This window comes from Hemitrygon akajei, chromosome 25, assembly GCF_048418815.1.
Source record: "Hemitrygon akajei chromosome 25, sHemAka1.3, whole genome shotgun sequence".
NCBI classification, from domain to species: domain Eukaryota; kingdom Metazoa; phylum Chordata; class Chondrichthyes; order Myliobatiformes; family Dasyatidae; genus Hemitrygon; species Hemitrygon akajei.
The window spans coordinates 16,421,366-16,442,621 of NC_133148.1; the positions used below are offsets into that span (position 1 = coordinate 16,421,366).

The window sequence follows — 21,256 nt, forward strand, 5'->3', positions numbered from 1 at the left end:
GGTCACTTAAACACTCATGAGCATGTAGAGGGTGACCTGGTCACAGCCTTTAATATTATATAAGGTCTTGATAAACTTAATGTGGAGATTCCACTTTGGGGAAGGAAAGGTGAAAAAGAAACATTGAGAGACCATAATAAAACTGAGCATTGGTAGAGGCTGGTAGTCACAACATTTGTAAGGAGGTGAACACAGGAAATAAAAAAGCTACTGACCCAGCTCTGGTACATGGGAATAACCTGGATGATATTAGATAGATAACAAGCCTCTTCTTATAGTTAATACTCTAATCCAGGCACCCCTTCCAAAGCCTCCATCTCCTCTCTATAAGGCAGCAACCAGAACTGCACACAATAGTCTAAATGCACCCTGATGTTTGATAAAGTGGCAAAGATTTCTTGACTTTTATACTCAATGTTCCAGCCAATAAAGGCGTGCATTCTGCACAACTCATTTCCAACACTTGCTTTGCTCCCTTCTTGGTGCCAAAGACTGGCATCATAGAATCTTCTGCGCCCAAAAGTCCTACATATTCCACTCTCTATACTTTCCTTTTTAATGTCTTCCTTTCAGTGCAAGACATTAAAATGACTAAGTTACAATAAATAAATAAAAGATGATGGTCATAGACTGTTCAGAAAACTGATGCTGATCTCATCCGCCTGAATAGTTTCTCACTCCAGGAATCTTTCCACTAAACAGCATCTGCTCCTTTTATAAGATCTTTGCCTTCTTAGGGAGGACCCAAAGAGGATGTGCAGTCAATCAGGATGGCTAGGGAGAGAATAGTTCCCTTTAAAGACCACTGTGGTCGTCTGCTTTTGCAAATAGGTGAGATAGTTAATATTTTCTAATGAGAAGAAGATTAATGAATCAGAGGAACTGAGGGGAGTGATTTGTTATGTCTTGGACCACGTATAAATTACCAAAGACAAGGTATTAGTGGTTATAAAGTACTTTATGGCAGATAAAGCCCCTGGGCCTGACCATATGGTTTCAATGAGATCCCCCCACATTCTTCTAAATTCCAATGAGTACAAGCCCAAAGCTTGCTGCTCATCTATTAATCATTTTATTCTCGGAATCATCCTCGTGAACTTCCTCTGGACTGTACCCAATGACTGCATATCCTTTCTGAGATATGGTGCCTAAAACTTTTGACAATACTCTTAAGTGAAGCCTGGTTAGCGTCTTATAAAGGCTCAGCATTATCTCCTTGCTTTTATATTCTATTCCCCTTGAAATATATGCAAGCATTGTATTCGCCTTCTTTACCACAGGCTCAACCTGTAAATTAACCTTCTGGAGTTCTGCCCAAGGACTCTGAAGTCCCTCTGCACCTCTGATGTTTGAACCTTGTCGCCATGTAGATAATAGTCCACACTACTGTGTGGACTCTGTTCCTTTTACCAAAATGCATTATCATACACTTCCCAACACTGTATTCCATCTGCTGCTGTTTTGCCCATTTTTCGAATTTGTCAAAGTCCTGCTACAATCACATTGCTTCCTCACCCTTCACCTATCCTTGTATCATCCTCAAACTTTGCCACAAAGCCATCAATTCCATTATCTAAGTCATTGACAAACAATGTGAAAAGCAGTAGTCCCAATACTGACCACTGAGGAACACCAGTAGTCACCGGCAGCCAACCAGGAAAGGCCCCTTTTATTCCAACTCTCTGCCTGCTGTCTGCCAGCTATTCCCCAATCCATGCCAGTATCTATCTGTAATGTGATAGGATTTTATCTTGTTAAGCACCCTCATGTGTGGCACCTTATCAAACGCCTTCTGAAAATCTAAGTAAATGACATCCACTGCCTTTCCTTTGAACTCTTAACAGATTTGTCAGGCAAGATTTCCCTTTACAGAAACCATGCTGACTTTGACTTACATTATTATGTCTCCAAGTACCTCAAAACCTCATCCTTAATAATAGACTCCAGTACTTCCCCAACTACTGAGGTTAGGCTAACTGACCTATAACAAGTGCTACACCTGCCCCTACACCCTCACTACCATTCAGGGCTCCAAACAGTCCTTCCAGGTGAGGCGACATTTCACCTGTGACGCTGTGGTCATACACTGTGTTCAGTGCTCCCAGTGTGGCCTCTTGTATATCGGTGAGACCCGGCGTAGATTGGGAGACTGCTTCGCCGAGCATCTATGCTCCATCCACCAGAACAAGCAGGATCTCCCAGTGGTCACCCATTTTAATTCTCATTTTGATATGTCCATCCATGGCCTCCTCCACTGTTGAGATAAGGCCACATTTGGGTTGTAGGAAGAACATCTTGTATTCCTTTTGGGTACCCTCCAATCTGATGGCATGAACATCAATTTCTCAAACTTTTAGTAATGCCTCTCCTCCTTCACCATTTCCCATCCTCTTCTCCCTCTCTCATGTCATCTCCTTCCCTGCCCATCGCCTCCCTCTGGCGCTCCCCCCTCTCCTTTTCCTTTCTTCCATGGCCTCGGTCTCTTTCACCAATCAACTTCCTAGTTCTTTGCTTCATCCCTCCCCCTCCAAGTTTCACCTGTTGCCTGGTGTTTCTCCCTTCCCTCCCCCACCTTTCAAATCTACTCCTCAGCACTTTTTCTCCAGTCCTGCCAAAGCGCTTCAGCCCAAAACGTCGACTGTACTTTTTTCCATAGTTGCTGCCTGGCCTGCTGAGTTCCTCCAGCATTTTGTGTGTGTTTCTTGGATTTCTAGCATCTGTAGATTTTCTCTTGTTTGTGGTATATAATTTCTTTTCTTTTGCCTTTTTTTTTTTAAAAAGAGAGGAGTGACATTTGCAATTTTCCAGTCCTCTAGGACCATGCCAGATTCAAGTGATTCTTGAAACATCATGACCAATGCATCCGTTATCTCTTCAGCAACCTCTCTCAGGACTCTGGTACGTAATCCATCTGGCTGAGGTGACATCCACCTTCAGATCTTTGAATTTGCCTAGCACTTTTCCTTTGGAATAGCAATGACGCTCACTCCTGCTCCCTGATACTCTAGCACACTGCTAGTGTCTTCCACAGTGAAGACAGGTGCAAAGTACCCATTTCTTTGTCCCCCATTACTACCGCACCAGCATCATTTTCCAGTGGTCCAATATCAACTCTCATCCCCCTTTTAATCTTTATATAACGAAAAAACTTTTTGTATCCTGCTTTACATTATCGGTTAGTTTGCCGTCATATTTCATCTTTTCCCTTCTTACAGGTTTTTTAGTTCCGTTCTGTTGGATTTTAAAAGTTTCCCAATCATCCAACTTCTCACTCACTTTTGCTGCCTTGAAAGCTGTTTCCTTGACTTTTATGCAGTCATTAAATTTCTTTGTCAGCCACTCTTGCCTACCCCTGACACTTGAGAACTTCTTCCTCTGTTCGACATATCTATCTTGCGCCTTGTGAACTATTCCCAGAAACTTCAGCCATCTCTGCTCTGCCGTCATCCCTGCCAGTATCCTCCTCCAATCCACCTCTCTCATGCCTCTGTAATTCCCTTTATTCCGTTACAATACAGATGCACAACACCCTATCTCAGATGACCTTTCCATGACTAGGCTCAAACACAAGCTGCACTAAAAAGCCATCTTGTATGCATTTGACAAACTCCCTCTCTTACGATCCGACACCAACCTGATTTTCCCAATCTCCTTGCATATTGAAGTCCCCAATTGCAATTGTGTCATTACCCTTATTACATGCCTTTTGCAGCTCCCGTTGCAATCTCAACCCCACACTTTGGCTGCTATCTGGAGGCCTATATATGATTCCCATACTGGTTTTTTACTCTTGCAATTTCTTAAATCCACCCACAAAGATTCAACATTCTCTGACAGTATGTCACCTTTTCGTAAAGATGTAATTCCATCTCTTACCAACAGAGCCACACCACTGCCTATGCTTCCCCGCCTGTCCTCTTGATACAAAGTATATGCTTTGATGTTAAGCTCCCAACTCTGTGACGCCCCCAGTGTCATAACAATCAATCTCTATTGTGCCATGAGCTCATCCACCTTATTCTGAATGCTACACATATTTAAATATAGCATCTTCAGTCCTGCATTCATTGCCCTTTTGAATTTTGCCTATGTGGTACAACTTAATTCTTTGCTCTTTCTGCATTTGTACCCAATCATTGGCTTCTCCATCCTTACATCCATGTGTTACGAATGTGCCGCAACTCTGAGGGGCCGAAGGGTACAAAGTCGCCCCCTCCTTTTTGAGAATCGCAAGATCGCTATTCATTCGGGTCTGGGACCCAGGAAATGAGAGAGAGACGTCCAGAATACACAAGGCTTGGAATGTGTCCTGGCCTCAGCGAAACAAAAACCCCCGATAACGGCTATTGTCTCTTGGAGACGGAATTGTGTATTGAGTACTGTACTATTCATTGAAGCCCCTCAGGGGATGACCAGAGTGGGCTGGTTGAGGGATTGTATCATCCCAACCTGATTGACAGTAAGGATAAAAGAAGGTCTGGAGGAACAACCCCTTTAGACGCACCAGGAGAAACGCTAGAAATCCCATGACAGTGTTTAATAGCGACAGCCAGTGGGGGGCTCATGTACGTCCTTCCCTTGCCTGGGATTGGCGGGCTCACCACGGAAGAACGGCTTTAGCTAAAGGAGAGGCCACAAGTGAACGGCACACCAACGAGACTCCGATGGATCGAAATCATAAAAGGAAAAGCCGGCAAGTTCTTCTCCAAAACTCTCTCTCTCTCCAACCATTGCAAACCCAGCGGTCCCCAAAGGCTGCAGCCTGCATGAACTGAGTGAACTTTATATTTCCATCGGACAATACATTATCCCCTAGACAACGATGGAGCTATTTCTTATTGATTATTATTATACCCGCACTTTTAGATTTAGTATTGACGACGTATATTATCTGTATATTTGCATTGATATTATTTTTGTGTATTTTTACTAATAAATACTGTTAAAAATAGTACCATCAGACTTCAACGGACCTCTCTATCTTTGCTGGTAAGTGACCCAGTTACGGGGTTCGTAACACGTTACACCCACCTTCTAACTTGTAAGGTTGTTGCTATGTCACCACTCACCTGGCTGGTATATCTTGCTGCTGTATGCCCTTTCACCACCATCTGAAATTCTGCCAACAAAGACTATCATCAGCAAATTTATAGATGGCACTTGAGCTATGCCTAGCTACAGTCATGGGTGTGAAGAGAGTAGAGCAGTGGGCTAAACACACACCCATGTTGATTGTCAGCAATGTGGTGATGTTATTTCCAATCTGCACAGATTGTGGTCTTCCAATTAGGAAATAGAGGATCTCGTTGCAGAGGCTGAGGTTCTGTAGCTTCTGTGATTGGAGTTGCTATCAGTTGTGATGTCCTTTGATGTGGTGGCTCAGACCTAGTTGTTTTGTTTTTGGTTTGTAGCGATGGTTTTGGGAAGAGTGCAGGGAGATCAGGGTCAGGTTAAGGTTTAGGGACAGGGATGAGGTAGAGTTACAGCAGTAAATGAAGAGGCAAGTGAAGGAGCGGGTGTTCGGGTAAGATGGTGCCAAGCTGCGATGTCTGTCCGTTGTTGATGTTGTGCCTCAGACTAATTTTTTTTTTTCTTTAGGTTTGTAGGGATGGTGCAGGGAGTTAGGGGGTCAGGTTAGTTTGGGGATGGGGATGAGGGAAAATGAAGAGTCAATGAAGCATGTATTCAGAGTGCAAGTGGGAATGCTGGTGAGTCGAAGGTCAGCTATCCAGAGTTTGGAGCACTTGTTGGAGAACTACAGATTAGAAACAGTGCCTTCGGTCCATCTAGTCCTTGCTGAACTGTTATTCTGCCTAGCCCCACTGATCCGCAACTGGACCATAGGCGTTTATGCGCCTCCCATCCATGATCCAAATTCTTATATGTTGAAATTGAACCTGCATCCTCCACCTGATTTGGCAGGTTGTTCTACACTCTCACCAGTGTGCTAGTGAAAATGTTTGTCCTTTCATCTTTCACCCTTAACCTATGACCACTAGTTCTAGCCTTCCCAAACTCAGTATTTACCCGATCTATACACTCAATTTAGAAAACTTCAAATCTGGGTCCTAGTGAAGGGTCATGGCCGAAAACATCGACTGTTTACTTTTTTCTAAGATTCCTCCTGGCATACTGAGTTCCTCCAGCATTTTATTATGCATGTTGCCTGGATTTCCAACATCTCCAGATTTTCTTGTTTGCCATTTTTCAGGCCACTTTTTGAGCTGGTCCAGATCCTGCTGAAAGCTTTGTTAGCCTTCCTCACTGTCCACTATGCCCACAGTCTTGGTGTCATCCACTGATCTAGTTTACCCCCCACACTATCATCCAGATGATAAACAAAATTGGACCCAGCATCGATCCCTGCAACACATCACTAAGCACAGGCCTCCAGTCAGAGGCAACCATCTACTACCACTCTCTGGCTTTATCTATGAAATCAATGTGGAATTCAGTTCCCTACATGTTTTTGAATGCCATATGAGCGAAACATTTTGATAAGACTCCCTTGTGAGACCTTGTCAAAGGCTGTGCTAATGTCCATGTAGACAACGTCCACTGCCTTGCAATCCTGTTGACATTAAAGTGCTTGCAGACTTGAAGTGCTGTCCTAGGCTTGTCAAGCAATCTCAATAGTTACTCAAATCTGCCTTCCTTTGAATATGTACTAGACCTCATTATGCAGGGGATGAACTGTTTTACTGGCAAGACTGATCTATCACTGGATAGTATTGGCGTGGTAATTATCCCCTAGGAAATTTGCATTCCCATCGCAAAAGGCTCATATTTTCAAATTAACCAATCCAGAGTATTCGTCATCCTTAATTTGCGTGTCAATAGTCATGTTTAAAGCACAAATTGAATATAGAATATTCACAAGAGACAGTGATCGGTAATGGATTGAGCATTGTATTAGCACTGAATAAGTACTAATGAACTGCCAGGTAATCATTACCAGGAAGTATGCAAATAAACCAGACCCAGGCATTCATGAGTGAGTGAGCAGGATTATGTGCAAAACTATCTAATCAGATGGTATGACGTATCCCTTACAATGGGATAATCCCTGCTCAAACTAGATTTGCAGGGGGATGGGAACCAGAGTGCCAGAGAAGATAGTGGAGCGGGGGTGAAAATAAATGACGTTAAAAGTTCATGCAAAGTCACAAATAGAAGGGTTGTGTGTGGTGGTAATAATCTTCTGAGGTGTATCTATTTCAATGCAATGAGTATTGTGGGGGAAGGCTGACGAGCTGAGGGCGTGAATTGACACGTGGAATTACGACATTATAGCCGTTAGTGAAACTTAACTACAGGAGGGGCAGGACTGGCAGCTTTATGTTCCAGGGTTCCGATCTTTCAGACGTGATAGAGGCAGTAGAATGAAGAGTGGGGACGGGTAGCATTGCTAGTCAGGGAAAATGTTACAGCACTGCTCAGGCAGGATAGATTAGAGGGCTTGTCTACGGAGGCCATATGGGTGGAGCTGAGAAACAGGAAAGGTATGACCACATTAATGGGGTTGTATTATAGACCACCCAATAGTCAGCGAGAATTGGAGGAGCAAATCTGCAGAAAGATAGCAGACAACTGCAGGAAACACAAGGTTGTGATTGTAGGGAATTCTAATTTTCCACATATTGATTGGGACTCCCATACTGTTAAAGGTCTAGACGGGTTAGAGTTTGTAAAATGTGTTCAGGACAGTTTTCTAAATCAATATATAGAGGTACCAACTAGAGAGGATGCAATATTAGATCTCCTATATGGAATCGAGTTAGGGCAGGTGACGGAAGTGTGTGTAGGGGTACACTTTGGTTCCAGTGATCATAACACCATTAGTTTCAACCTGATCATGGATAAAGATAGATCTGGTCCTCGGATTGAGGTTCTAAACCGGAAAAAGGCCAAATTTGAAGAAATGAGAAAGGATCTAAAACGCGTGGATTGGGACAGATTGTTCTCTGGCAAGGATGTGATTAGTATGTGGGAGGCCTTCAAAGGCGAAATTTTGAGTGTGCAAAGTTTGTATGTTCCTATCAGGATTAAAGGCAAAGTGAATAAGAACAAGGAACCTTGGTTCTCAAGGGATATTGGAACTCTGATAAAGAAGAGAGAGATTTATGACATGTATAGGAAACAGGAAGCAAATAAGGTGCTTGAGAAGTCTTAAAAGTGCAAAAAAAATACTTGAAGAAATCAGGAGGGCTAAAAGACATGAGGTAGCTTTGGCAGTCACGGTAAAGGATAATCCAAAGAGTTTCTACAGGTATATTAATAGCAAAAGGATAGCAAGGGATAAAATTGGTCCTCTTGAAGATCAGAGTGGTCGGCTATGTATGGAACCAAAAGAAATGCGGGAGATCTTAAATGGCTTTTTTGCATCTGTTTTCACTCAGGAAACTGGCATGGATTCAATGGAAATAATGCAAACAAGTAGTGAGGTCATGGAACCTATACAGATTGAAAAGGAGGAGGTTCCTGCTGTCTTGAGGCAAATCAGAGTAGATAAATTCCCAGGACCTGACAGGGTATCCCCTCGGACCTTGAAGGAGACTAATGTTGAAATTGCAGGGGAGAAAAAAACCAGAGGACATGAGTTCGGGGTGAAGGGGGATGTTTAAAGGGAACATTGGTGGGGGCTTCTTCACACAGAGAGTGGTGGGTGTGTGGAATGAGCTGCCAGATGAAGTGGTAAATGCGGGCTCACTTTTAACATTTAAGAAAAACTTGGACAGGTACGTGGATGAGAGGTGTGTGGAGGGATATGGGCCAGATGCAGGTCAGTGGGACTAGGCAGGAAAATGGTTCGGCAGGGCCAAAAGGCCTGTTTCTGTGCTGTAATGTTCTATGGTTCTAAATGCAAAAGCAATGCAGGAGAAACATTGGTCAAAGAATCAGGGTTTTTTTCCTGTTCTGATACCGTAAGTGCTCTCTGCACCTACAGGCCATGTACATGTAAAATATACCCGTGAAGTTGAACAAGAGTTTACAACAGCACGTATGCACCAAATCAAATGATCTCAGAATCAGTGTACCTCAGGTGTGCCCAACCTGGGGTCCACAGGCCCCTCTGTTAATGATAGGGGTCCATGGCATGAAAAAGGCTGGGAATCTCTGGTGTACCAGGTTACTGTCCAATAGGCATGCCAGATCAGGTTTTAACATGGGAAGCTGAAACTGGAAGGGTTGCAAGTTTCAAGATAACTCCCAGCAGTCACCAGAAAGCCCTAAACCAACTACTGATATACAAGGTGACCCACCGCCTTCTGGGCAACCTTTTCTCTTCATTTATAAAATCTTGGAATTCTCCATTTGTCCAGAATTTCACTGGCTGTGAAATGCTTAGCAAACTAGTTATGAAGACAGTACTGTAGTATTTGATATGCCTGTTACAGGCAGCCTAGTACCCAAAGCATCTTGAGGAAGGGCAGCACTGCTATGTTAGATAGGTCATGCTCAAGTTCACTCTAATCAAAAGGCTGCACTGCATTTCATGGGTGTCACTGTTTGCTAAGGAGACTCAAACAATGGAGAGTGAGCCAATTTTTGAACTATTGTCAGAAGGCAATATTGTCCCAAGGGGGCTGGATGGTGCCAGTGTCCAGTGCCAGGCCCACCATGGTACAGATCAGAGAGAGCAGTCATAGCTTGCAGCTGAACTTTGGTGCCTGCGAACAAGTCTCAGCAGCTGCTGCAGGTTGATCGCAGATATTTCTTCATGTGTGATTGCTGTGCATTGAACAGCTTTTTGTTCTAATGACCGAGTCAAGCCAGCTAAGGCAAGGTGCTGCATAGTTCAGGATTAGTTCCAGCCTTGGGTAACTAATATTTGGCTGGAAAGGGACACTCCCTCTCAACAAGAGTGGCAAGGACCAACTACTGCTTGACAGACAAGAACCAGACCCATTCCGGAAACTAATGGAATTAAGATCACTAGATGCTACCCACACTTGTCATCTAACCCTGCCTCTTTCTCTGATGAGATGCAGCATCATACTTTAGAAAGTAACCACTGTTACACACAGCCCTTTTATAGTATCAAAGCCACAGTCAATATGAAAAGTTAAAATCACCTACTACCACAAACTTACTTTTCTTGTAACTGCCTGCAATATCTTTTTACAAACTTGCTTCTCTAAATCTCACTGTTGGGTGGTATATAATATAATCCCATTAACTTGGGCAGCCCTTTCTTATTCCTCAATTCCACCCTAGCCTCACTACATGAGACCCCATCTGTCCTGTATGAGCAGTACCATGATCTTTTCCACAAATGCGTAATGCCACCCTTCCTCTTTAATCCCTCCCACTCAATCAGGTCTGAAACGGAGCCCTGGAATATTGAGCTGCCTGTTCTGGCACTCGTGCAAACAAATCTCACTTACGTAGTCACAATTCCCCGTAGTGATCCACACTGTTCAGCCTTACCTACTCCTTACATTAAAAAAGACCCTTACTATAGCATGTGGCATGGGTATCAATACTGAGATTACAACCCTGGAACTTCTGTTCTTGAGCTTGGCATGTGACATCCTGAATTCACATAGTAGGATCTCATCATTGGTCTCAAACATCAAACCATTGTCTCCTGTACCATCACTGCCCTTACCAACTCTGGAGACCTTCCATCCTCAGCCAAAATTCATAATTCCCACACCCCACACTGCTTGCTTTTACCTCCTCCCATAAGCCTGACTGTCCTGGTAGGCCAATAGTTTCAGCCTGATCTTGTCCCATCGAACTTGTATCTGCCTACCTCGACTCCATTTTGTCACCCATAGTTCAGTCCCTCCCTACCTACATCTGGGATACATCCCATGCCCTCCACTTCTTCAATAACTTCCAGTTCCCCGGTCCCGACCGCTTCATTTTCACCATGGATGTCCAATCCTTATACAAGTCAAGTCAACTTTTATTGTCATTTTGACCATAACTGCTGGTACAGTGCATAGTAAAAATGAGACAACATTTTTCAGGACCATGGGGTTACATGACACAGTACAAAAAACTAGACTGAACTACGTAAAAGAAAACAGATAAAGCTACACTAGACTACAGACCTACACTGGACTGCATAAAGTGCACAAAAACAGTGCAGGCATTACAATAAATAATAAACAGGACAGTAGGGCAAAGTGTCAGTCCAGGCTTCGGGTATTGAGGAGTCTGATAGCTTGGGGGAAGAAACTGTTATATAGTCTGGTCGTGACAGCCCGAATGCTTCGGAGCCTTTTCCCAGATGGCAGGAGGGAGAAGAGATTGTATGAGGGTTGCATGGGGTCCTTCATAATGCTGTTTCCTTTGCGGATACAGCGTGTACTGCAAATGTCCATGATGGCAAGAAGAGAGACCCCGATGATCATCTCAACTGACCTCACTATCTGCTGCAGGGTCTTGCGATCCGAGATGGTGCAATTTCTGAACCAGGCAGTGATGCAGCTGCTCAGGATGCTCTCAATACAAACCCTGTAGAATGTGATGAGGATGGGGGGTGGGAGATGGACTTTTCTCAGCCTTTGCAAAAAGTAGAGATGCTGCTGGGCTTTCTTTGCTCTGGAGCTGGTGTTGAGGGACCAGGTAAGATTCTCCATCAGGTGAACACCAAGAAATTTGGTGCTTTTTACGATCTCTACCAAGGAGAGAAACGCGATTTCCCCAAGGGTGGAAATTAAATAGGGTTAGGATATACACAGTACAGCACTGAATAATGTTGCTGAACAAAGAGGTGTAGCAGCCTAATGCCTTAACCCCCTAACTCTAAGAAAGCAGCAACACAGAGTTGGAACGATGAAGGTGGTATTTGGGATTTTGTATTCACCCCTCAGGCCACAGAATACAAGGGTTATATCACATTATGTTGCCAATTTACCAAACACTGGCTGAGCACACGTGGAGTGTTGTGTGCAGCTCCGATCCTTTTGAAATGAATGCCAAGAGGTGAGATTTAATGGAGGTATGCAAAATTGAGGCGTATAGAAACTGTAAATGGGTAAATGCAAGTAGGCTTCTTCCACTGAGGCTCGGTGAGGCTAGAATTAGAGGTCATAGGTTAAGGGTGAAATGTGAAATGCTTAAGGGGAACCTGAGGGGGAATCTTCACTCAGAGGGTGGTGCTTGTGGAACAAGCTGCCAGCACAAGTGGTAGACGTGGGATTTCAACATGGAACAGAACTTTGGATCGATACATGGATGAGACAGGTATGGAGGGCTATGGTCTGGGACTGATGAGACTAGACAGATTAATAGTTTGGCATGGACTAGATAGGCCAAAGGGCCTGTTTCTGTGCTGTAGTGTTCTATGACTCTGTGACTATAGGAAGATTGCACTGAAGAGTGCAGAGAAAATTCATCAGAATGTCGACTGGATTGAATTAATTTAGTTGTGGAGAGAGACTGGATAGCCAAGCTTGAGTTCTCTCAAGTAAAAGGAGAATGAACAGATACAAGTAAACAAGGTTATGGGAGGAATGGACAGGAAAGGTCCATCAAAAACTTTTACCACGATATTCTGTATACCGCGTGCATTCAAATATAACACCTTCTCCAGTATTTATCACCTTTTACACTGCAACTCATCCCACTGACTGCAATTTTGCCCCATCGTCTGCTGTCCTTCCTGACACACATTTGCTTGTATGCCAACTGCCCCATCCTCAGTCCCATCACTGTTTCCCATCCCCTGTCAAACCCTCCCCAACAGCTCCAGCAAACCTGCCCCGCAAGGAAATTGGTCCCCCTTAGGTTCAGGTGTAATCCATCCCTTTTGTACAGGTCGTACCTTCCACAGAAGAGATCCCAATGATCGCAAAATCTGATGCCCTGCCCCCTGCACCAGTTCCTCAGCCACTCATTCATTGCCAAATCATCCTATGATTATCCTCACTGGTGCATGGCATGGGCAGAAATCTGAAGATTACTACACTGAAAGTCCTGCTTTTCAGCTTTCTACCCAACTTATTATGAGGCATAGATAGAGAAGGTCGTGATTTTTTTTTACCACAATAGGGGTATCAAAAACAACAGGAATAAATTTAAGGTGTATGGAGAGAGTTTTAGAGGGAACCTGAGGCTTGCCCCCCACCCCACCCCCAAGAATGGCTGATTTCTGGAAGAGGAGGTTATGGAGTCAGTTTGGATGCATATACACAGACACATAAATAAGCAGAGCATAGATGCTTATTTGTCCTGAAGAAGGGTCTCAAGCAAAACGTTGACTGTTTATGTATTGATGTTGTCTGACCAGCTAAGTTCCACCAGCATTTTGTATGCATGAAGTAGGAAGGTACTGTGTTCCCAATGAAGGAAAAAGTAATTACTGTACATGGTAAAAAGATTGGCCACATTTTCTGTGCTCTATAATTCTGTGAATCTATCACATACATACCCTAACCAATCAGCAAGAGGGATTTAGTAGGGCAACAGCATCTATGGAAAAGAGTGAACAGCTGATGCTTTGGGTTGAGACCCTTCATCAGGACTGGGGGGGGGGGTAAAAGATAAGTCAGTAAGAAGGTGGGGGGAGGGAAGAATTAATATAAGATGGTAGGCAATAGGTGAAACGGTGGGGGGGGGGGGATGCAGTAAAGAGCTTTTCCATTTCCTGGTTTCACCTATCACCTACTTCCAACTCTATACTCCACCCCCTCCCCCAGTTTCACCAATCACCTACCACCTTGTACTTCTTCCTCCCCTCTCGCCATCAACTTCATCTGACCTCTCTTTTTCCAGTCCCGATGAAGGGTCTCGACCCAAAGCGTCGACTCATTAATTTTCCATAGATGTTGCTTGGCCTGCTGAGTTCCTCCAGCATTTTCTATATGTTGCTTTGGATTTCCAGCATCTGCAGATTTTCTCGTGTTTGTGGACAAGAGGGACTTTACAGCTATTGCGAATAATAATGAGTAAATAAGGGACGCAATCATCATTGCAGAATTGTCAGAAAATATTTCAATCTTTAAAATAAATTAGACACTTAGCATCAATACCCTCAAAGCAAGCTTGTGAGATTCCTGAGAGAACAGAGACTAGAGGCTACAGATGCCGGAACACAGAAACTTATAGCTCAGAAACCCTTTTGACCTTACACATTACCAATCGATAGACGCCGCCAATCTGTTTAGCAATCTAGTCACGCTATAAATAATCATAATACATTTCAAAACTGGCAACTTGAATTTGGTTGAAAACTACTTTACAGATTAAGTTCAGTCGTTACTGCTCCATTTGCAGTTTACTGAATATTTGGCTAAGTCCCTAAGAGATGGCGGCCTGCGAACCCACAATTCTCTTCGGCACAGCAATGGTTCTATTCAGTGCATGCATACCTACCGCATACTCACCATGGCCGCGGTGTAGAGCGATGTTTTTTTTGTGCAGCGCAGAATTAGAAGCAGTAGCAGGAAAGGAGAACTACACCGACTCACCGTCTGGCTCTGATCCGAAATCCGCTCTGCTTCCCGGAGCTGAGTCTGCACACGTGGTCCACTTTAGTTCAATAGGGTTCCGTTTACGCCGCAGAGCACTCTGGGTAGCGATACCCACCATTTTAAGCGTAATATATTCATACATTCAAGTTTCATATGCTAGGCCGATATTTTAGGTGGAGCAACAGATTACGTTTAACTGCCCTGCACCGCCTCGCCATTCTTGTAATTGCTTCTCTATTGAAAATTTTGTTGTTCTATTTAAAAATACAGCGCGGTGTAGGCCATTCCGGCCCTTAAAGCCACGCCACCAGCAAACCCCGATTTAACCCTGGTCTATTCACGGGGCAATTTGAAGGGGGGTTTTTCCACCTAACTCCCTAAATTCACTTTCCAGTGTCCCACCCCTTTTCCTACTTCCTCATTTGTGCCAATATGTATCAATACTTCTATCTGCTAAGACTCCCCCTCTAAAATGCCATGGACCCTATCCGAGACGTCCTTGTCCCTGGCACCCGCGTGTCTCTCTCACGCCCACAGAATCTCCTGTCGTCTTTTCTAACCAAGGAATCCCTCATCACTACTGCAGCCCTCTTCTTCTCTCTTCCCCCTCCCCTTCCCAGTTACTGTGGCTCCTCCTCGGTAAGCTGACCCCCCAACGGTCTCCAAAGTGCTATACTGTACGCATTATTGAGAGAACCGGCCACAAGGATACTCTGCATTGGAGACCCATTTCCCTTCTCTCCATTGATAGGTACCTGCTTCCTGCAACTCAGGTGTGACTATCTCCCTGTTACTCCTATCTATTACCCGATTAGTTTCCTGGAAGAGGATAGGTTTATTGAGCTGCTGCTCCAGTTCTTTAAGATGTTCTCTGAGGAGATGCAGCTCTGTGCACCTGATGAGGTTGTAAATATTCCGGAGGCTGGAGTTCTCGTTGAATTTCCACACCTCACCACATCCCCTGGAGCCATTCTCACTGACGAAGGGTGTCAGTCTGTAACATCAATTGTTTTCCTGCTGAAGTCCTGCAGCTGTTTGTCTGTGATTCTGGCATACGAAGCAATAAACAAACTGCTTGGGAATCTCAGTACGGCAGGCACCATGCGAGGAAGTCAATAATTTATATTGATTGAGATCTTTTGATAGACAACATAAAAAAGGTGAATGGAAGGGGTGGAGCAAGTGATAGGTGGATCCACGTGAGGAGGGGGTGATAGGCATAGGTAAGAGGATTTAATAGAAATAGTGAGAGGTGGGGGGGGGATAGTAGGTGGAGGCAACTAAGGGCTGCAGATGATAGAATCAATCTGTTCAATTGCCAATGATTTCACACTGGGTCGAGGGTGTTCACTTGTTTCAGTTGTGGAAAACATTCAGTCAACCAGCACATACACACTGATAATCAACTATGTCAGTGTCATCTGAAATATGATTGAATGTCAAGACAATCCTCTGTAACCTGCACACAAGGGAGAGACCATTCAGTTTTTTCTGACTGTGGGGATTCATTTGTCTGTCCCATCTATGCCCACCAATGAGTTCATATTGTGGAGAGATCACTCACTTGATCCAGCTATGGAGATTCACTTAATTATCCGACTTTTTAAAGACACCAGCTTGTTCACACTGAACACATTCAAATGTATGAATTACCCAAAAAAATCTAAACGCACAATGGCATTTCTGAAGCACCAATACCTCAGCTGTTCATCTGCTCCAAGCATGGGACAGTAAATATAGTAAAAATTAATTTGCACAGTTTTACCATTCATCACATCCAGGACTGAACTAAAAAGCATGAAACTGGAGTACACCCAGTTATTATCAATATCTCCCGGATATTCTTTATATGTCAACTAAATCACCTTTAAATATAATTTGGAAAAACTGTCTGCAAAAGAACTGGTTGTTCAATGTGTAGATTGCAAATCGGAGAACAGGGACTGCTGGGATTGCTTTACTAGGAGCTAGAATGGAGCCAATGGGCCAAATGACATCTAGTATCACAGTACGCTTAGGCTATAGTGAAGAGGGACATTTTATACCTTCAGCGACAGCAAGTTCTTACACAGGCAAGTCTTGTGCCAGTTGAGAGATCCTACATGTGTATCACAAGACTTTCTTACAGAAACCAGGAAGGCCAATGCAAATACAGGGAATATACCGAAATCCTGGGAGATATAAAACTACAATGAGCTCCTAACTAAACATGAAACAGCAGACTTTAAACTTCCAAAGTAATTTTGGTAATTATTCAGCAAAGATTTAATGCAGCTCTGTAATAATACCAAGTCTACAATTTTATGGCACATATAACACCTTTCACATCACCAGTGTATGGAAGTATGTTCACTCTATATGGCTATAGAACAGTATTATGTTGTAATACAACCCTCCTGGATGATATGCAATTTATACTTTTTATTTCTTGTGCATTATGAAATGGAACCTTTTGTTTGGTGTTTAAAAATCAAATTTCATTGATAAGTCAGTCAAAAGCAGTTTTCCCCACAAGTCAGAAACTGCTTCTTAAAGAAATTAGTGGAAATCAAGATCTGTATATGATAAAAAGTTATTGTGGTAAACAGTCTCATTTAGAAATCTCCAAATGAGAAATAGAATTTGTGAATTCATTACTTACAGTGATCTGTGTGTAATTGAACAGTTGACACAATTAAATGGCAGAACTGGACAGCCTGTTCATTTTGCTTTGCTTCTGATTTCAGTTCCTTGAGAGAATTTTCCAAGCAGAGCTCCAACAATGGAGCCCAAACCCAGACTGCTCCCTCTCAACGCAAAAGAAGCCCATGTACTACCCTGGACAGTGCGAGGTGAGCTTGCATGACCAAAAATAAAAATTTCCAAGCTCCCGCAGTTATGAGGAAGAGTCTCTGGTTCCTCTTTCCACAGACACTGTGAAAGTGACTCTCTTCTAGCAATTTCTATTCTACTCCTCATTCCAGCAGCTGCAGTTTTATTTGTGATCGATATAAAAGACCTGGCCAGACACATCTGTGGTACATTTAGCTCGTGTTTAGAAGGCCATTTAATGCACTGAGTCTATACCAGCTAACAGAGCAATCCCAACTCCCCAGCTGTTTCCCCGCAACCACGTCTCTTACAGACGTCATCATTTCCACCCAGATTCTCCTATCACCCATCTATGTTAGAGGTAATTTACGGTAACCAATTTACCTACTCTCTGCCAGCCAGTGGTGTGGTAGCATCCGCACTGGACTTTGAGGTGAGTGGCCCCGGGTTCGATTCTGGCCGGCTCCTTTGCATGTTTCCCATCTGGGCTGGGTTGTGCGTCGAGCTGGCAACTCAGCCTCGTTTAAAAAAAAAGACAAAAATGGTAAAGAAACGGCAAGGTTGCTGCCGATGCGCCACGGGAACGACAACTTGCTTTCTTCGGGATACAGGAGGAAATCAGAGTACCTGGGAAATCCACGTGGAATGGATAAATTCCAAGTGGCATTGCAGGCCAAATCAAACATGGCATGAAGCAGCAACGCACTGTGCTGCCCCTTTTACTTCTGGATTTAAAGACTTTAAAGAGCTTTGCAGCAAAACCAATTTAATGTCAGTAACACAATTTAGAATCACATATCCCCAAACGGGAGCCAGAGAGACATCAAACCCCTGCAGAACCCTCCCATTTTATCTTCCCACCCACCCTCCAGCACTGGTAGACACATCAGTTTGACCCCTTGACACATATCAGAGTTCAGCAGCACGAGATGGGAGCCAATCCTTGTCAGCTGCCCCACCTATTGAACATGCACACAAGTACAAGTGGAACACGTCCAAAACTGCCAACGGGCACCACCTCACAGGCCAATGGTGTACGATCTGCCAGTAGGGTTGTGGATGGCAGAACACTCTGGCGAGGTCACTGCCCACTCGTACCACACCTTCTTGGGATTGGCACACCTCCAGAAGCGGGCGCACACCGTCTCCCCTGCCTTCACTGGAATGGGTTGCTTCAGGGGGAAGAGGATGGGGAACCAGGAGTACATGCCCGGCGAGTGAGTCTCTGGGCGGATGCTCAGCGTCACCTCCTTGTACAGGACGGTCTCAAAGTAGCCGGCAAACCCGTGCAGCACTGTATTCAGCTTGATGTCAAACTCCAGGCACTTGTAGCGGTTGTTGTTGAAGACACCCGGGTTCGGGTGTGTGAAAGTGAAGCAGGGCCGCGGAGCAGCCAGCTGGTGGAAATTGTGCAGCCGAACCACATAGGGCATCTCAAACTGAGCCTCCGGGTCTCGATCCTTCTCTCTGCTGGCGCGCACCTCGTTGTAAAGCTTGGAGGAGGAGATGGGAGCGAGGAAAGAGGTATACTCACTGGGTATGCTGACTCCGTCCTCCTTCAGGAACCTCTGCGCTCCATCCAGGCATTCGGGCGACAGCTCGTTGTCTCCGAAGGAGCCCAGCAGCTCGCTCACGATGATGTCCGCCTTCACGGGCGCCTGCCATTCCCTCATATCCGAGGAGACCACCGTCACCTGGTCCCCCCACTCCTCATACTTCCAGTTCTGAAGCGTGACGACGGCGTTGATGTTCTTCTCAATGGCGAACACCTTAATCTTCCGGTCAGCCTGCCGGGCAGCCCGCAGAGAGGCATTGACCAGCGGGCCCCGGCCCGCTCCCAGAACCATCAGGATATGAACGTTTGTGTCCTTCTCACTCTCTGGGATTCTGTCCAGCAGACACCTGTAGACGGCCTGTTGGTACTGCGAGTATTTGATCGGGTCTTTCTCGAAAATCTCGTAGGTCTGAGACTCCAAGTTATCCATGAGGGGCTGTAGCGGGCACTGCAGGTAGTCTTCGTAGCCCTTGGCGTAGGCTTCGTACGAGTTGGGTGGGGGTCGGTGCTGGTTGAGATATTCGAGGTACTGCAGGTAGGAGCGGAACTCCTTATCCGAGTGACGGTTTGACCCGGTGATCACGAACTGCACCTCCAGCTTAAAGAACCGGTAGATCAGGTTCTGATGCATCTTGGACAGGACGGGGAAGCCCTTCTTGTTGGTCAGGAAGATGCTGGTGGGCAGCACGGCCGCCTTGATGGGCTCCCCGAGCCAGCGGTCGATGACAGCGTCGGACGGCAGGTCCGGCCCGACCTCTAGGGCCAGCGCGATCCTCTTGTTGTAGTCGCACAAGGAGCGGAAATGGTGCCACCACAGCCAGGTCGTCTCCTCCTCGCTGCAGTCCTCCGAGCGCACCACCGGGTCATTCTCCACTAGGTCCTCCCGCATGTCCTCCCAGGAGATGAGCGGCACCCGGATCCAGAACACAGTGGAATGGTGTCCGGTCAGCAGGTGGTTGATCAGCACCCTTGCCAGGTTACTGTTGTTCATCTGCCGCAGCGGCAGCAGGAACGCGGGGACACCGAGGTAGGCCGCAAAGTTCAGCTCCTGCAGCAGGGCCTCCTCCGAGTTTCTCCTCACCTGCTCGTCCTCCGAGTCCGCCTGTATCCATGGCGACAGCTTGCCCACGATCAGCGTGTTCCAGTCCCGGCCAGACAGCAACAGATCGGAGCGGGTCAGGGCCGCCGGCCGGTCCTTCGCCGGCCCCGCGCAGAACTCCCTCCTGAAGCGGGGGTGCACGATGGGCATGCAGAGGAAATCGAATCCCTGCCCACCCGCTGTACCCAGACTCTCCCCGACGTCTGGAACTGCATTCACATCGCGACCACTCGACACACGCGTCCCTGCCGCCATCTTCAACCGGAGGAGTTACCCGGTGCCGTGGTCCACCAATAAACTGCAGGGGTCGGCGCAAACACTACCAATCAGCGGCGAGAGCACGAGTCTCCACCAATCAGTGGCAGACAACGGCAGACCCAGTAATCGGCGGCGGGCGACAGACTCCACCAATCAGCGACGGGCGGCTGCGACGTCCGTCAATCAACAACGTGCTGAAGTCTCTTAGCCAATCAACGTCGTCCTCAAGGAATAAATCCCTCCCACTAACATGAAAAGAGCCGAAACGGCGAACGCCGGATCCGAGAAATATAAGCAGAAAATGCTGGAGGCGCTCATCAGTTCAGGCAATAACTTTGAGAAGAGGATCGGCATCATAGAGAATATAGTACCGATTTCCCTGTGTCTGGTTTATATCCTTTTCTATTCCTGTATCTGCCCAAATCACATCCAGCATCCTCTGTGAGAAAAAGCAGCTCCCTGTGGCCTTTTTAAACCTTTCCCCTCTTACATTAAACGTACGTCCCTTTATTTTTGAGGGGACTATTCTGGGGAAAAGACCATATCTATTCATCTTATCTATGCCTCTCAGGTATAAATCCACCTGCGAAGCAAGTCATCCCTCAGTCTCCTATATATATGCTTCAGGGGGAAAAAATCACTGCCTCACCTTTTAACTGAAGTCCTGTAATCGTAGTAACATTCTTGTGAATCTTTTCTGGAAATTTTCTAACCTTTCCAATAGCCGGGTGACAGAAAACTCCAAGTGTGGTCGCCAATGACTTGTCCAGTTGCAACACGAAGTCCTATTGCCTGTACTCAGTGGCCTGATCAATAGAGGCAGGCATGCCAAATGCCTTCTTCTCCGACTAGCATTAAACAATCTTGAATCTTATCCATGCTGGACACAGTGCTTGCTCTTATTTGCCTGCATTTGACCCATACCTTCCTACTTGTCCCAATGCCCTTTCAACATTGTAATTAAATCTGCGTACACCACTTCCTCTGGCAAGTGGTTCCATCAAACCACATGAAAAACCTACCTTCCAAATCTACTTTAAAAATATCCCTCCTCATCTTACACCGGTGCCTCCTAGTTCCGGCCTCATGGTTGGACAATGACTC

At 45.4% G+C, this 21,256-nt stretch overlaps 1 protein-coding gene across 1 annotated transcript; it reads right to left on the reverse strand.

The window, feature by feature from the left end:
• Positions 1–17,989: 17,989 nt before the first annotated feature.
• On the reverse strand, positions 17,990–20,166 carry LOC140716380 (protein arginine N-methyltransferase 5-like). The gene has a single exon (XM_073029062.1). It carries the CDS (start codon positions 20,147–20,149, stop codon positions 18,260–18,262), a length of 1,890 nt encoding a protein of 629 aa, XP_072885163.1. The 5' UTR covers positions 20,150–20,166; the 3' UTR covers positions 17,990–18,259.
• Between the last annotated feature and the right edge of the window lie 1,090 nt (positions 20,167–21,256).

Bases quoted from the DNA above. Each gene is read 5' to 3' on its own strand.
- LOC140716380 (XM_073029062.1), bottom strand. From the start codon at position 20,149: ATGGCGGCAGGGACGCGTGTGTCGAGTGGTCGCGATGTGAATGCAGTT.